The sequence below is a fragment of the Rhodnius prolixus genome, unplaced genomic scaffold, assembly GCF_049639745.1.
Source record: "Rhodnius prolixus isolate KJV_2025 unplaced genomic scaffold, Rpr scaffold_3, whole genome shotgun sequence".
Classification (NCBI taxonomy): domain Eukaryota; kingdom Metazoa; phylum Arthropoda; class Insecta; order Hemiptera; family Reduviidae; genus Rhodnius; species Rhodnius prolixus.
In genome coordinates this window covers 6,228,739-6,246,847 of record NW_027411603.1, presented here as the reverse complement: position 1 = coordinate 6,246,847, position 18,109 = coordinate 6,228,739, and the positions used below count along the sequence as shown (strand labels likewise).

At 33.3% G+C, this 18,109-nt stretch overlaps 1 protein-coding gene across 5 annotated transcripts in view; it reads left to right on the top strand.

The window, feature by feature from the left end:
- The window catches only part of LOC141453745 (uncharacterized), a 23,821-nt gene extending 5,712 nt beyond the window's left edge, over positions 1 to 18,109 (top strand). Inside the window, exons 1-9 of one of the 5 annotated variants that reach the window (XM_074127310.1) lie at positions 4,466 to 7,244; positions 7,802 to 7,938; positions 8,911 to 9,022; positions 9,116 to 9,238; positions 9,327 to 9,577; positions 10,608 to 10,784; positions 11,530 to 11,757; positions 15,768 to 15,875; positions 15,974 to 16,096. In XM_074127310.1, the coding sequence (XP_073983411.1) occupies positions 8,930 to 9,022; positions 9,116 to 9,238; positions 9,327 to 9,577; positions 10,608 to 10,784; positions 11,530 to 11,755 (870 nt within the window). In that variant the 5' untranslated portion in view covers positions 4,466 to 7,244; positions 7,802 to 7,938; positions 8,911 to 8,929 and the 3' untranslated portion in view covers positions 11,756 to 11,757; positions 15,768 to 15,875; positions 15,974 to 16,096. Of the gene's footprint in view, positions 1 to 1,123; positions 1,232 to 3,974; positions 7,245 to 7,801; positions 7,954 to 8,910; positions 9,023 to 9,115; positions 9,239 to 9,326; positions 9,578 to 10,607; positions 10,785 to 11,529; positions 11,758 to 15,767; positions 15,876 to 15,973; positions 16,097 to 16,863; positions 17,115 to 17,492; positions 17,670 to 17,838 lie in introns of those variants that run through there. The other 4 variants (XM_074127311.1, XM_074127309.1, XM_074127312.1 and 1 more) reach the window with 4 other exon arrangements.

Below are 18,109 nucleotides of genomic sequence, written 5' to 3'. Positions count from 1 at the left end.
CTCCCTAATGTATCAGTATTTTTGCATTGAATGTGGGTATCTGTAAATGTGATCATGTAGTAAACACTGAATTATTTTTTAATTGTGCACCCTTGGGTAAAGTACTATTCAAACTTTACAATTTTAATAATCAGTGCTCAAAACTTACGTAATTCTTAAATACGTTCTAGGTTTCATTACTTTTATTTCATTTTTACAATAATGTTTTACTATTCATTAAAATTTGAAGTAACACACATACCCACCGTGTAACCTCTCTCACATTGTGAACAACTGTCGTGTGGGTCGGAAACATAGTTGCAGGCGAATTCTCTACACCAAAATGATAAATCAATTTGTGATAATGTCCGAAATCCTATCAGGGATACATAAAACATGTCGGATAAAATCAGCATTACTATCTATGTAGTACTGCGGACATAACCGTATTTTCAAAAATTTAACGTTCTTAAAACTAATTATCCTCTGAGATACGACGGAGATACTTCTCTGACTTACCCAAGGAACTGATAGTCCTGAAAATTGCTACCACTCAGAGCCCAAATGTTGTTTACCCAGAACTTCTACCGTTACTAACAGCAAACACAATTGTAAGGATCAACTATAGCCCTCCCACTCTCTCTCTCTCTCTCTAGTCTTAAATATATTGTGATAAAAAAAAAATCTTTTAAAGTCTAGTTTTGGTAAAATAAAAGTGCTTTATTTTAAAAAACTTCTAGTTTATTCGTTGTATACTGATTAGTAGTCATGTGTCTGGGTCACGCGTTGGATAGTAATGTAGAATCTTGTAAAAGGAGCTTTCAGAGGTGTCCGTCGGTGTTCACAACTCAGCATTACCCAGAAAAGTCGATACTAATGACTTTGTGCTGTGTCTAAATATCTGAACGAGATCACGATGTTTAATTTCCTTTCAGAATAGGTTGTTGCATGCAAAAACTTGACAGATGAATTAAATTTGACACCAAGAAAACATAATGATTAGTTTTCTTCATTACATGATTTCCATAAAACAGAACTTTATAAGTTTTTACTAATTGTTTAATCATTCTTCCACTCCTTTGAAATTGTGAGATAGTAATATATTCATTAATACTTTATTTATTTATTAATTTCAATTTTCCAGATTATTTTTAAAAATATGTATGAAAGCGATGCCCTACAGATTGTACCTGATTCAGAAATAACTGCAGTATTTGACAGTTTAAAACCATTATTTCCAAAGTCTATACATGTCAGTAAATTTTTTGATTTCTGTTTAATTTGAAATTTTTTTTCAACAATAGTTTCCAATTTAATAAAGACAATCTTATACAATTTTAGGCATACTATTTTATTGATAGTTTGGTAGCATGGAAGAAGAAAGTGCCAGAAATGGACATCGCTATACTAACACCTAAAGGAGGCCACAAATCTGGCGCAGTTTTCTTCTATTTTACAGGATTTGTATGTTGAACATTTCATTTTGATGTTTGTTAAATTTCACTTTCCATTCTGCTGTAAAAATAACATTCTATTTATTTTCTTTCAGAATTTTTTAGTATTTTCTGTGTACACTTGGACCAAGGAAGGTGAAGAATTGTTGCGCAGTTCTCTACTTGAAACTAAAAGATTTCAATGGGTAGAATTTAAATATATCTTAGTTACTTGTTTAACGGAAGAAGTATATTCTGCTTTGGAGCCAGTAATACCGAAGATATTTAATAACAGACCTCCTCCAAGGATCTCTCATGACTCGGTGTATTGGCTACCAGCTGAAGAAGTCATCAAATTTGATGTAATGTATGCGTTCTTATTTTCTAATTACAAGTTACAATGTTATCTGAATCATTAACTCCCTGTCGGATTATTTTTGAAGAAACGTCCTTCAGTATCTTCTTTTTTTGTATTTACGCCACCAATCAAAGCGGGCTAGCCATTCCTCCATATAGGTGTCTGGCTATTCCGCTAAAGTTTTTGTGTGAAGGTAACTCCACAACATTGTGGACATTTATTATTTACGCTGCTTCCGAAAACATACAGTCTTCAGAATTTTAAAGAATTACTCCTGTCCAGTGCTTGATGAGATTTCTGGTGTTGTTTCTTGATGAGATCAATGTTTAGGAAGATTTTTTGGTCTTCATGCATAACTCTGAATCCCAATCTCAATGAGATCGCAATGTTTCAAAACTTGGGAAGCAGTTTTCGAATAAAATTAGCGTAAGTGATTTACAACTGGAAAACATCACTTTTCGCACGATATTAATGTGACGAAATTCATCACCCAAGCAATGACTTTACTTCAGCTTATAAGCTGTCTACCCCCTCTGTACAGAGTCGAACTTTGACCACTAAAGATTACGAACTTTCTAATTCCGATTTTTTTTTTTTTGCTAACCTAGAGAACAGCCACCAAGCTTAAAAATTATAAATACGTCCACTTCTAATAGTCTTTGGCCTTTATTTCGGTTTTATTTGCCTTTTTATTTAACTGTCGTTAAGAATTAGATTAGGCTTTTTTAATAGTTTAAGGTTGTGTTCATTTTATTTGGACAAGAATTATGTTGTTATCGGATAGATGTATGAAGACAAAACCATCTTGTAAAAGGACGCATTCTTTGTAAAAATATCGGAACTTGAGCAGCAGTACCAAATAGCAAAACAATGAATAATGAGCAATTTCAATGGTTGAGTCAACCAGAAGAAGAGGAGACAAAATAGGAGAACGTTTGGGAAAGATACGTGATGTTAATGAATCTATTTAGTTTTTTGTGTGATTATATTACGGTTCGTACTGACCCGCATTGAAATTTAGGGTTAAATTTGGGGTTGAGAAAAAAAAAGGGAAAAATGGGGAGAAAATGAATGCACTTCCGGTGGAGATAGACCTGAGAATGGAGTGTAGTAGAGCGACGAAAAAATTGATTGGAGTTGTAAATATTGTAAACAACATAACCATAGGTGAACAATAGAAAGAGTGCGTGCATGGCGCGTGTGTAAGTGGACAGGCACGGCCCGAGGAGTAACAAGCCGGCTACGTTAGAGAGAGGATGTGCGTCAACTCTTAACGGTTTTCACTGGAGTTTTTTTTCCTGTTTTGGAAAACTTGTATTGCTCGTTTGTCAGGCCCGGGAGCCTGACCAGTTACCTGTCAAAAAACAAAACCCTATTTGAAATAACAAGTAAACTTAAGTAAGAAAAGCACTTAAGGCTTAAATTAAGCATCAGTTCGATTTTTTTGGTTTAGAGACACGAATAAGAAACCAGGTAAGATTATGTCGCCCCTTACATAAATATTAGCCAGAAATTTCACCTAAAACTTTCAATCAGTATTTATATAGTTTAATTTTAAGAATGTTTTTCCGTTAGTAATTAATACAATTAGAAAATATCGTATGAGTGATTCAAACTATAATTTTAAAATCCGTTAAACTAATTAATAATTTTTTGTTTTTAAGAGTTCCTGAAGGAATGAGATTGGATGACTTGAAAAAAGAACATGCAGAAATGATAAATAGTTTTTGGCCACGTAGAACCGGAGGTTCAGAGAAATTGATAGCAATGATGACGTGGGTAAATTTTGGAAAAGGTTTATTTAAATCAAATGGCGATCTAGTTGCTTGGGCATTCTATTGGTAAGTTTTTATTTCTGTACAGTTCTCTTTCAGCAAACTGAATTATATATTACTTCTTTTATTGCATTGTAAGAAAATTTACTACTGAGATTGAGTCAATTTTTGTGTTTCTTCTTCTTCTTCTTCTAGAGTTTACTTATGTACTATGAGTTTGAAAACCACTTTTTTAGATCTCTGAAATTCTATATCAAAAATTCAATTTCTTTTTTTTTCGTATAAGTTTATACATTTGTAGATTTTTCTGTACATATGAATATATTTATTTATTTATTTTTATTGAGCTCTGTAGCTTAACAGATAAGGGTTTTTTAATTATGATAGGAAATTACAATCGAATGTCTCAAGGAAAAAAAGTGTTAGCCACGATAAAAATTACAAAAAAGCAGTGTTTAAACCTTCAAAATGTTTTTTCACCCAAAATTTGGCACTGTCACCCCCTTCCCTCTCTTTTTTGGACTAATTTCCAAAAATCCAAAGCTTTGTCTTCGCCCCAAAAATCTGTCTAAATTTCATGTTTTTTTTGCTTCAGTGGTTTCGGCAGCAAGAATTTATTCATATATTTATGTATCGTTTTTGATTGAAATTGAACGGTTATGCTCTGTCGTAAATTACTGGCGGGCAAATGAACTGTTAGTTAGGTGTTAGCTAATAGCGCCACCGTCAAATTAAAAAATAATTTGTTCCTAAAAATGGTTTTTAATAGCATTCCAAATTTAATAAAGTTGTAACTATTTTTGAAAAATTATGGAAAACAAGAAACCCAGAAACATGTTCTGTGTAGTCAATTGTTCTCTTGGTTTAACAGATTTTCTTCGTCTAAAATCCTAATATAATTTTCACCGTAGTACGTATAGGAGGCTGAACTGTATCTTATCCTGAAGTGGTAGTGTAGAGGGCTGCTTAGAATAATAGTTTCCTAGGATTCAACACCCTTAATCAAAATTTGAAACACAAGTGAAAAGTATTTTGGAGGTTTTTAAAAAAAATTACATGCTCTATAAATACATTCTTGAAGGCAGAATCTTCAAGAATTACATCAATGGTTTTCGTAGCCAGCTGCACTTTTGCAGTTCTCTACTACATATTGTGATGACTGCCTTCTAGTTTCTAGTCTATGAAGACTAGTTTTCTGCTAATCCGGGAGTTGTCTGAGAGATTGGGCGCCCGTTAGTCACTGTCATTTCCGAAAGAAAAACTTTAAGTGTAAATGATCTGTCCAGTTCCTGACAGAAATTATTTAGTCTCTATTTCCATTAGAATTTCGTTATACCTTTGGCCCCAGTCATTTTTTTTAATAATAAACAAATTACCTATATTTGAGGGGTCAAGGGGGGGGAGCCCTTGGGCTTCCATTCCGCCAGGGTAAATAGTTAAGGCTTCACCTTCTATTCACCAAGACCGTCCGAGCGTAGCATTAAGTTATACTACATCCTGCAAGAGGTGGCCCTGCTAGATAACGGAACTCGGCGGATCTAGACGTGGATGTCGATAAAAATCCCGGGTGGCTAAGGGTGGAAGTCACTCGTCATCCAGGGTGGTGTCCCCGGGGACAGCTCTGGAAAACACCCTCCCCCAATCCAAGGTGTGGGATTCCGTGCCGAGGGATGAATGGCACAGGGGTTTTTATTTTTGTGCCAAAAACGGATCCTCCGGGGTACCAGGTGACCCCCCGGTAGTAAGTAGCCTTACCCGGCCATGCGGGGCTCTGGTCGGGCGTACCTTTATGTCCCTAGCTGATCGTGGGAATGGAATGGAGGTTAACAAAAACAAAATTAAAAGTAAAAACACAAAAAGCCATCATCAGCAACAACACTCACAACAACAACTGCCTCGACCACAACAGCAATCTAAACAACAGACACCACACAAACCCCAACAATCACAGCTAGAGGCACCGAATGTTGCCACAGGTCAAGGAGGTGGAGCTGATGGCTTCGCATCCAATAAGGCCAAGGCAGGGGTGCACTCTAGATTAACAGGGGCCACAGGACCTGTAGGCGCTGACTGGGTAGGAGGGAGTCGGAGGTTAGGACCCGGTAGTGGCCAGGGGAAGGGGAATACTCCTCCAACTGGAACAACGGGGTCAGAAAACCCCATGACACCTGCCGCTAAGTGGACGGGTGGAGGACGATACCAAAGCTTCAGGGCAGATTCTCTAGAGGCGATCGAGGCGATGACGGATGCAGAAGTACATTCTGCTCGCATCTCGGGTAGTTCGAAAAAGAGAGTCGCTGTCCTGACAAAGGCTGGGAAAGAATATTTACAAGCCAAAAGGCAAGTAATAAGAGAAAACTTTAACCGCTGGGCTCAGCATACCTCCAAGGCAGCAAAAAGACCCAGGTCGGAAGGGGAATCGCCACAACAATGGCAGCCGGCAAAGAAGGCTAAGGCTAGGGCTGGGGAGCAATCCTACAGCGAGGCCCTCTCCTTTGTCAAAGTTGCCATTGTGCAGGAGGGGTACCCCGAGGCTCAGCTGGCTGCGGAAAGGCTTACCGCCATCCAGTATGCCGTGCTGAAAGAATATGACCAAATCCCAAGGGGGAGCATGCAGGTCAGATTAGCCAAATGCATGTATAGGCCGGGGTTTGTCTTGGCCACCTGCGCTGATCAATTCAGTGCAGAGTGGCTCAGGGACATTGTCCCAAGGCTTAGACCCTTTGAGGGGGCCAAACTGCTGCCGCTTCTAGGGGATGATATACCAAGGCCTGAAACCGCGGTTGTATTTATCCCCGATGAGCAGGGTAGTAGATTAAAGGCCGATATAGTGCTCAAACGGTTGGAGGTAGGTAATGAAAAGTTACGCACTGACAACTGGAAAGTCTGGGGCTGTAAGCCCGTGGAGGGCGGTCAGGTGTGGACGTTCTCCATGGATAGGGCCTCAATAGACGAATTGAGGAGGCTGAATATGTCTCCTTTCTTCGGTTGGGGACAGGTGAAGTTTAGGCAGAAGGATAATCCTTATATGAATCACTATATCCGGATACAATAAAAACTTTCAATTTCTTCCCAGTTGTAAATGTTTATATGTTTATGAATAAATGAATTAATGAAATAAATGAAAAGTAAACACATTATGGGAAAATAATGGGAAAATTAAAAATCATCAAAACTGGTTGAACACAAATTCTAATAGAACTATAGAAACAAAAATAAGATAGGCACAACCATATCCAATTTTTCAAAGAATTTGTCAGCATCAAAATTGAATTCCTTCTTGAGGGTCCCGCCGAGCTTTAAATTATTTAATCTCTATTTCTTTAGAATTTCGTTATTAGAGAGTGCAGTTACTTGTTTCCTTTGGTCCCTGTCAGTTTTTTTTCACTCATGATGCCAATCACAACCTGCTCCTAGTAGAGGTTATAACTTTTATCAGATTTATTTTTAAAGTGTGCACAAGAATGTTTTGCTCGAAAATTTTATTGGTATGCATTAGCAGTGACAAACGTAATTTATGTAAAACAGAGTGATATGATGTTAAATAAAGTTACTGTAAAGTAACTCATAATTAGAGAAAATAATGTAACGGTTAGAAAAGTGTAGAACACTATGTTGAAAGCATAAATTGAAGATAAAATACTGGGATTGTTGGATGAAATCAACACGACAAAGTCCCGTGATAAGGATATCTATTTGGTAAGTGTTACACTTTTACAATAATTAGAATGTAGATTTTGTGGAAAGTACTAATATTTTTTTTAATTAACAAAAGGTGATAGTGTTTTATCACTTTAATTAGTTATGAATATAAAAGTGAAATTTTACAAAACGCAGTAAAGTTTGACCTCATTCAGATTACATTCATGCCTTAAATAAAAGAAAAACTGTAAATTTAAAACGCTAATGTTTTATGAAATTTCAAAAAAAAAAAAAGGGCACACGGGTCACTGGCGAGAACTGATAATACGTTGAAAAGGAAGCAGTTACTATGCAGTAAGTGTACTGCGCATGCCCGCTAAACATAAATAGGTAAAAAATTCAAAAAAAGTATCTACAGCACATTAGCGGGAAGTTGAGAAATTTAAAAAGAATATTTTGAACATTGGCGGGAAGTAGTTTAAAAAGTCAACGGTAACTGTGCTGTACTGCGCATGCACCAAAAATAAACAGGCCACACCTCCGGGCGCTATTCTTGACAGCCAAAACAGTAAAAACCTGTTTTGCACCATTTATTTATTTATAATTTCTTTTAGATCTTGAATTGGAAACTTACTACTCATTAGTTGAAGACTGATATATTGTGAAGTCCATATGTGCCTCTGATTAACTGACACATTCAGCCTTCCTTGAAAATCTGCAGTCCTAAACCAATTGTGAACTTGTGTGTAAGGTAAATAGTTGAAAAGTGCGTGCTTATTTCATAGACATAGACCATAAAAGAACAAGCTATAAGTAAGCTCCTTATATTCCGCTTTGAATGTACGGTCCGGAGTTCCAGTTTTTTTTTTTTGTCCCTGTTAATTTGGTGTGTACCGCAAAAATGTCAAATATATTCGCAGATGCATATAAAATTTCATAAAGTAAATTTCAGGACGTGTATTAAAGTGTTGATTAAGCTCATTCTGTTGCCAACTCATCTGATAACAGTTGTACAGAACATTTTTTTAAATTTAAAAAAAATTTGATTATATTAATTTCATGCAAGTGGCATCAATTAACTACTTTTAAAATATATTCATGTCCGACTAGTTAAGTTGGAATTTTTTAAAGATGAATATTACCGTTCAGTTTCCTGGCTGTTTATGTCTTCCTTACATAATACAATAAAATGCAAACCCAAAGAGTTCAGCATTAAACAGAAAAGTTGAAACTAATGACTTATTAATATGTCCAAATATCTGAACGAAAACGCGATGTATAATTTCCTTTCAGAATAGGTTGTTGCATGCAAAAATTTGCGAGATGAATTTAATTTGACATCAGGAGAACGAAATGATTAGTTTTCTGCATTACATAATTTCCATAAAACAGAACTTTATAAGTTTTTACTAATTGTGCCGTTTATTTTGAAAGTGGGGCGAGTCCATTTTTTGTTTTCCAGCTATTTAAGGTTTTGCGGTTCAATAAATGTAAAAATATTGGTAAATATTAATAGACATATTTTTTACTCTAAATTGTTTACAGATAAAAAGTTGATACTAGTTTTATCTATAATTTCCATTATCTTCAATTTTTTCAAAAATTGACTTGCTCCACTTCCAAAATAAACGGCTCAATTGTTTAGTAATTCTCCCACTCCTTTGAAAATCGTGATATAGTAATATATTCATTGATACTTTATTTATTAATTTCAATTTTCCAGATTATTTTTAAAAATATGTATGAAAGCGATGCCCTACAGATTGATTGTACCTGATTCAGAAATAACTGCAGTATTTGACAGTTTAAAACCATTATTTCCAAAGTCTAAACATGTCAGTAAATTTTTTGATTTCTGTTTAATTAGAAAATGTACTTAACAATAGTTTTTAATTTAATATAATAAAGACAATCTTATAAAATTTCAGGCATACTATTTTATTGATAATTTAGTAGCATGGAAGAAGAAAGTGCCAGAAATGGACATTGCTATACTAACACCTAAAGGAGGCCACAAATCCGGCGCAGTTTTCTTCTATTTTACAGGATTTGTATGTTGAACATTTCATTTTGATGTTTGTTATATTTCACTTTCCACTCTGCTGTAAAAATAGCGTCCTATTCTTTATTTTCTTTCAGAATTTTTTAGTATTTTCTGTGTACACTTGGACCAAGGAAGGTGAAGAATTGTTGCGCATTTCTCTACTTGAAACTAAAAGATTTCAATGGGAAGAATTTAAATATATCTTAGTTTCAAGTTTAACGGAAGAAGTATATTCTGCTTTGGAGCCAGTAATACCGAAGATATTTAATAACAGACCTCCTCCAACAATCTCTTATGACTCGGTGAATTGGCTTCCAGCTGAAGAAGTTATCAAATTTGATGTAAAGTAAGCATTTTTATTTACTAATTACAAATTACAATGTTTTCTGAAACGTTAACTCCCTGTCGAATTATTTTTGAAGCAACTTCATTCAAGCACTTTTCCTTTTTTTTTGTATTATTTACGCCACCAATCAAAGCGGGTTAGCCATTCGTCCTTATAGGCTTAACACATCTTAAAAAAGAGAATGGTAGCCTATCAGTCTTGATGATAGCTTTTGCGCACGCTTAATGGTTATTGACTTTTGAAAATATTATGCTTATGATTTGTTATTCATGATACTGTTCATAATTGAGAGTGTATCGATGAAAAAAATCATTAAGTTTGTGTCCAATTTATTTGGACAAGAATTATGTTGTTATCGGATTGATGTATGAAAACATAACCATCTTGTAAAAGGACACATTCTTTGTAAAAATATCGGAAATTGAGCAGCAGTACCGAATAGCAAAACAATGAATAATGAGCAATTTCAATGGTTGAATCAACCAAAAGAAGAGGAGACAAAATAGGAGAATGTTTGGGAAAGATACGTGATGAGATTGAATTCATTTAGTTTCATGTACGATGAATTAATGCGAGCATTATTAGTGGATTTTAGAAGCCCAAAATGATTCTAAAAAATACGTGGCATCAATCTAAGAAAGTTAGATCTATCATAGATTAAATAATTCTTAATTCAAAGGAAGAATACTGTTAATCAATGTATGGGTGGTGAGTATAGCTTTAGATAATTATCGTACAAAGCGAAACTGTTTGCAAATTTCCACGAACCTACGATAAAAAAAACCCTAATTGAAATAATGAGTAAATTTAAGCAAGAAAAATACTTAAGGCTTAAATTAGGAATGAGTACGAATTTTTTGATTTACAGACACAAGTTAGGAACCAGGTAATATTGTGTCTTCCCTTACAATAAATATTAGCCAGAAATTCCGTTAGTAAGTAATTATTGCAGTAAAAGAACCTCGTATGAGTGATTAAAAACTAAAATTTTTTAAATCCGTTAAACTAATTAATATTTTTTGTTTTGAAGAGTTCCTGAAGGAATGAGATTAGATGACTTGAAAAAAGAACATGCTGATATGATTAACAGTGTTTATCCATATAGAACCGAAGGTTTAGAGAAATTAATGGAAATGATGACGTGGGTAAATTTTGGAAAAGGTATATTTAAATCGAATGGCGATCTAGTTGCTTGGGCATTCTATTGGTAAGTTTTTATTTCTGTACAGTTCTCTTTCAGCAAACTGAATTATATATTACTTCTTTTATTGCATTGTAAGAAAATTTACTACTGAGATTGAGTCAATTTTTGTGTTTCGTGTTCTTCTTCTTCTTCTAGAGTTTACTTATGCACTATGAATTTGAAAACCACTTTTTTAGGTCCCAGAAATGCTATATCAAAAATTCAATTTCTTTGTTTTATTTTCGTATAAGTTATTTACATTTGTAGATTTTTCTGTATATACGTGTAGATTTATTTATTTTTTTTTTTTTGAGCTCTGCAGCTTCACATATAAGGGTTCATTTTTTAAGTTAGAAAAATACAACCGATAGGCACTTTGGGTTAAAATGTTACCCACGATAAAAATTACGAAAAGCAGTGTTTGAGTTTAATAGACATTTAAAGTATATTTTTTCACCCTAAATTTGGCACTCTCGCCCCCCACCTTTTGGGGACTAATTTCAAAAATCCATAGCTTTGTCTTCACCCCAAAAATCTGTCCAAATTTCATGTTTTTTTTGCTTCAGTGGTTTCGGCAGCGTGACTTTATTCATATATTTATATATCGTTATGATTGAAATTGCTAATAAGTTTTCTTCGTTTTGGTTCAATTATTGAGACGCCAAAAAAAAAAACTATGAACAACATTCTACCATATAGTATATAAAATGTACGTAATTTTGCACATTCAAAACTATTCATTTTTATTAATAATTGAATAATTGTATAGGTTTTACGGTGCTCTCGGTGTTGTACAGACTGCAGAAAACGAAAGAAGACGAGGTTACGGTAAAGTAGCGGTACAAGCTGTCTGCAAAGAAATGGGCTTACGCGGACTTGATGTCAATTTGAACATAGTCGAAGGAAATTCAGTAGGTGAAGCCTTCTTCAATGCGCTGAGTTTCAAACGTTCACATAAAAGTGTTTGGATATTTTCTGCGCCAGAAAATGAATAAAGGTATAGAAAATAAATTTTTAATTAAATGAAATTTGTCCATTTATTTATCTATTTAAGATGAGTCAAATAGCTGAGGGGTATTGGCGCCTGGAACCTCCTCAGTGCACTGCCGGCTTCGGACAGGGTTAAGAGAGAGGCTCTTAAAGAAAAAATAGCCTAAAACCCAGGTGTGGTAAGCTGGAATCGAATCCGTGTTAACAGTCCAGTGCCCTCCCTGAACCTTTTCCTTCTTATTAATATTATTATTAATAAAGTATGCTTAATAAGAAATCACACGTCATTATCAATAAAATGTTTATTATCTGTTTCTCAAAAAAGGATTTAACTGAATGTGTGAACAGTGAAAGTCATGAGAGTATTCATTCCATATTTTTTGAAGTATGAAGAAGGTTGAAAAAATTCAGAGGTCATAAAAAAACATTAAAAAACTGTCCTTTTTAGATAAAAACTATTTATTACATTGTTAAATTTAATTAGTTTAGTTGGTTAAAGTTAATTTTTCGAGCTGGTAATTGAAGGTAAGAGATCTATTTATTTTATTTTCTTAATTTATTTTTGTTTTGTAGAATTTTATTCTACTCTATCTTAATTAGATGCTATTATGTAATTAGAAAAAAAAAATGGATTTTAGAAAATTTGTGTGTGTGATTGTGGGTGAACAAAATATCTCCAAAACTAAAACCTGCAGTGGTCTTTATATTGAGATTTGGCTCTACTATGATCGTTTACTGAAATCTAGCGATCAAATTTCCTCATCTGGAAACCATACTACTCAATGGATTTTTCAATTATCTGCGATATTTTTGAAAATGTCTAAAAAATTGTCTCTAAACTTCTAATTTATAGCAAGATAATTTTTATTTGAAAAATTTTCCTTGGAAATTTCGTTTTGGGCATTTTGGGTATTGTTAAAATTTTTCTATAAATTAGTAGTCTGAGAAAGTCGTGTTAGTGTTCTTAGTATTAGGTGTTATTTTCTAAACGCGTTTTGAGCCCATCTTGATCAATTATAGGTTTCTATCTCTTTTTTTTTCTTAGCCTTTTGTTCTTGCTAAAGTGCCAGAAGTATGATAGTTTAATGTTTTAGAAGTTAAGATTAAGATTTAATTATAATAATTATATTATTATTATTGATAACCCTTAATATGAATCTTTAGAAATTCAAATAATTAGGAGTGTAGTGTGGCGTTATTAATTGCTAGAATGATGCTAGTCTATATTGGCTGGTAATATGCATTTTGCATTTAACATTGCTAGCCATCATTTTATTCTATTAGGGCATGGCCAGAATTAACGTTCGTGTTCCGTTTCCGTATCGCAGCAGCTTAATTTTTTGGCAAGTATTATATTATTTATTTATATCCAACATAAATATATAAACTTTACCATTTCTTATCACTTCAGAAACCGCTGGCTTAATAAAACTAACCTTGTCTAAAAGAAATTAATTACGTTATGGATCCTAAAAAAGTCTAATTACTTCTAACAGGTTTTTATTACACATATAAATATTCACTTATATTTAAGAAGGTTATTTTCAAATCGGATTGACTATTTTTGTTGAAAATCAAGATAGCATCTGTGTTATTGAAACTTTCTTTTGAATTATATCTTCATAAATGCAGGTAAGTGACTTTTTAAAACGGTAAAACAACTCAGTTTCCAAGAGTGAACACAATGTTAGCTATTATCCAATAGGATAATTGTTGGGAATTAATGTTATTTGTTAAACTCTATACTGACAAAAAAAAAAATTAATACAACAATTTGTCCAATGCTATCTTGTGTATTCCTTACTGTTTATAAACCTTAACTGAATTTGAAGGATATTAGACAGCAGGATAATCCTTTATATGAATCACTATATCTGGATCCAATAGAAATTATTAATTTTTTCCCAGTTGTAAATATTTATCTGGAAAATTTAAAATCATCAAACCTGGTTGAAATTATATACAATCTGTAATAGAGGCGCTAATGACCAAGATGTCGATGCGCCCCCCAAAAAAAAACAGAGCTATAGAAGCAAAAATAAGATACGAAATTTTTGAAAAGCCTTATCCTGGTTCCTTTATATTAGAAGAAAATATTGTCTTAAATTCGGACAAATAAGTCTCTTCATAAGAATTGAACGTAGGCTAAATAAAATGGTTGAAGTAAGCCATAATTTAGATTACCTACTCTTTCTCACAAACTGTTGGCCATCAAATTTCCATTGAAGTCTCATCATCACAATAGCCATCCTTCTAACAAACAATGCACAGTGACATTTCCTCCTGTTCCTGGAAAAAAAAAAATAAATAAAACCTGGAACACTCAAGCTCCTATATTTCTTTAACCTACAGTGACACTTGCCATGCTTATTAACCATCTTTTTTTTAATCAACAATCTTGAGCCGTTTCCATCCTGCCCGTACTGCACTTTCAGTGTTCAATTGAGGTGATCAGTTCTTTTCAGAGTAAAGACTTAAAAGCGTAAAAAGAACAATCAAGAGTGGACTGAATTTTTGTGTAGCAGCCATTACTCATTGACATTACAAAAGAAAAATGGAAAGGAAATAGTAAAGTTAGAACAGTTAGAAAATAGAAACGCAGTCATATATAGAAAATTGTACCTAATCTCAGCTATGGCACCGATGTAACTTCGAAGTTTATCAAAAAATTGGTGTTTTAGTCATGCCACTGACACTAGGTGTAATTGATAAAAAAGCTTACGATTTTAATAGTGGCTCTTCATTATTTTAGTATCTGGGCTGTGGTAGGTAAACAAACGATTTTTCCATAATACAGATTATGATTGTTGCTTTCAAAAGAATTCTTTTTTTAGGAATAGTAAAATATATTTAGTTAACCCTTATTAAAACTGAAACAGCAGAGGAAAGCCTTACAGTTAAACCTTATTAATATTTAATAGTTATTTAATCCATATTAAAACTCAAACAGCACTTCAGAGGAAAGCCTAACCGTACCCCTAACTTAAAAGGGCCCATAATCGAATTGTCCAGGAAAATGTTTTAACTAAAAATTGTGGAACCATGTATGGCAATAAGACCACCAAGATTAATTAAGTACTTCGTTAGAGCTGTTTTCCAGATAAGATTGAAACCTGGAAAATTGAGGTCTTCAGTAAGCGGTTTTTTTTTCAAAAGCTTGTCATATCTGATGGTGGTACCTAACATCAAATTTTTAAGTTCCTGCAGTTTTTTTACTTTTTGTACTGTGACGTAACACCCACCAGTTTGTAAAATCCACTTTTTCTTTTTTTTTTTTTGTACTCAGGGAACCAATGAATGAATATTTCTGGTAAAAAGTCGAAATCGAAACTAGACACGATCGCAATACTTCCTCTTATCTATTATGACAAGAAGTAAAATTTTCTAGAAGGAAATGTAATCGGTATCTGCTCCAAAACACTCAGCCAAATTTCTAAATTGAATCTCAGCAATTACTTCTAAAAATACTGACTTCTTGTTTTTACTCTAATAAATCACATTTTTGAAGTAAACTTGTAAGTTCACTTGTCTTTTTCCTGAAAATATTTAAGTTTACAAGAGCTCTTGTTTGCTGTTAACTGGGATCTGGTCTTGATCCATACAGAACTCAATGACAAATCTGGACTTATGCTTTTCTAACGTTCTTCTAACACTTCTTCTTCAGAAGTGTTCAATTCTGTAGGGGATCGAAACTTAAGAACAAGAGGCTGTTTGCAATGTGAGAACTCTGGCAAAAAACTATTGGTATGGAAAACCCAGGATATTGTAAAAAAAAAAAAGGAATAGTTTTACCAGCCATTACTACAAGGGGTAGGTCGGCACAATAAGCGTCTTTTTGATGCATTGCTAGGGGACAGGATCTGTTTTATATTTTAATTTAAATTATTTCTACGAGACCAACTAATTGGGAGCACTTAATAACAAGTTCTGGCATAAACATCACTTTTCTTATAAAGTTTGATTTATTTTTTATCTTATAAATCGAAGTCTAAATATTATCCTGTTTTAATTTTTCAGATTATTTTCCAAAATATGCGTTCAAGTGATGCTTTAAACATGATGAGTGATTCAGAAATAAAGAAAGTGCTTGGCTATTTAAGACCATTATTTCCAAAATCTATTAATGTGAGTAAATTTGAAAATATTTTGTAGTGAAAATAGTTTTAGAAAAACCAGTTACATCCATTGTGTTAATCATTTAAAATGATTTTTTATCATTTAAGGCTTACTATTTCATTGATAACTTAGTGAAATGGAAGAAGAAAATTCCGGAAATGGATATCGCAGTTCTCACACCTAAAGGCGGCCTCAAATCTGGTGCAGTTTTCTTCTACTTCATAACAAATGTATGTCTCAATTTCACACAATATAGTTTATCTTTATTAGGTTCTATTATTATGAAGTAAGAATAAGCGATGGGGTCAAAGTTTCGATATCTTGATTGCACTCGAAATCACTTTTTTTGGGGGGTAAGCTTCTGTATTGAAAAATTTTAGACCCTTGTCCCAGTGTTGTATCCATTGTACCTCCTAGACCCGGGGAAAAATATTTCATTCCTACAATAGGTTGAATAACGCCATTTTGGTTAATTTTTATCGATTATTTTCTCCATAGCAGAATAATGCACCATTCTTGCTGAACGCGAAAAAAAAAATATTTAATTTTTTCAGTCTAGTGTCTAGAGTCTAGAGACTGGCCAAAAAGCTTATTAACAAGATAATTTGTCAAGATAGTTTTAATATGTATTGTTGAGATTTTGAAGAAAATTCCTCAGCTCCCCGTCCCCCTTTATTTAGTGGATTTTTCACTTCTTTGAGGTTTTCCGGAAAGTCTTCCAAGTTCTTTAAATATCTTTACTCAAACATTGATCTATAACTTCTATTTGAATCATTTTCTTAGAATAATTCTGAAAAGTTTGTGGATATAGTTTTTATATTATCTCATTCTCGCTGAAGAGTGTCGTTTACACTGTAAAATAAGAATTAAATATGATTCCAAAATTCGGTGCTCGAAGAAAGCGTTACTTTGAACATCAGAGAAAACACTTTGAATTCATATCAGAGTTTTTTTTTTATACATCTTGAATTATCTATCTATTGCAATTTCTTTTCAGAATCAAATGATATTCTCAGCTTATGCTTGGTGTAAAGAAGGTTTTCAAGCGATAAAGAATTCTTTACTCCAAACAAAAAGATTTGCTTGGGCAGACTATAAATATATTAAAATGCCATATTTAACGGAAGAAATGTATTCTGCTTTGGAACCAGTGATATCAAAGATATTTAGTGCTGGACCTCCTCCAATAATCTCAATTGGTGTAGGATACTGGCTCCCAGCTAACGAAGTTATCAAGTTTAACGTTAAGTATGTGATTTTTCATTTTAAACAATTTTGTATGACTCTGCTACATATCCTCTATAATTAATTACAATGGAAATATAATAATCATTTAGTGCTGTCCGATTCCTGATAATTTGGAGGTTTATAATAAAAGAGCAACATAAGAAATGTTTTCATGTCTTAAATGAACGATGTTACAAATAAGAAGCCTTGCAATTCTTGCTGTAATCTAAGTTTAGCTTGAAGGATTATTTTGTATTGCTTCTTACTTCTCATAGATAAATTCAGCTTTTCGCTGGATAACGCTTTTGTGTTCTATAATGCACAGCTAGGTGTTTTTGATGCTTCTAAATTTCGATGATATTCTGTTATTACCTTTAATTTTTACTTCTTTTATTATAGAGTTCCCGAAGAAATGAGATTGGATAAATTGGAAAAAGAACATGCTGAAAAAATTAACTGCAACTGGCTACTTAGAAATGAAAATTCTGAGAAACTAATAGAAATGATGATGAGGGTGAATTTTGGAAGAGGGTTATTTAAATCAAATGGCGAACTAGTAGCTTGGGCATTTTATTGGTTTGTTTTATTCAATTCAATAACAACATTAATTTTTCAGTTTTTATTAACTTAGTGTTTGATAAAGTACATATAATTGGTATAAATTACTGTCTTAACTATAATACATATCTTACGTGCTTATAATAGTTGAATATTACACAAAAAACATTTTTACAATGTTCTCCAGGTATTATGGAGCCCTTGGTGTTGTACACACAGTCGAAAATGAACGAAGACAAGGTTATGGTAAAATAGTGGTTCAAGCGGTCTGCAAAGAAATGGGTTTACTAGGACTTGATGTCCATTTGAATATTGCCGAAGAGAATACAGTAAGTGAAGCGTTCTTCAAAGATCTAGGTTTCAGACATGCTAATAATTATATTTTTGTATTCAGAGATTAATAGTTAATTAATAGAAATTAATACACCCAGAATGTAATAAAATTATTTTTATTTTCA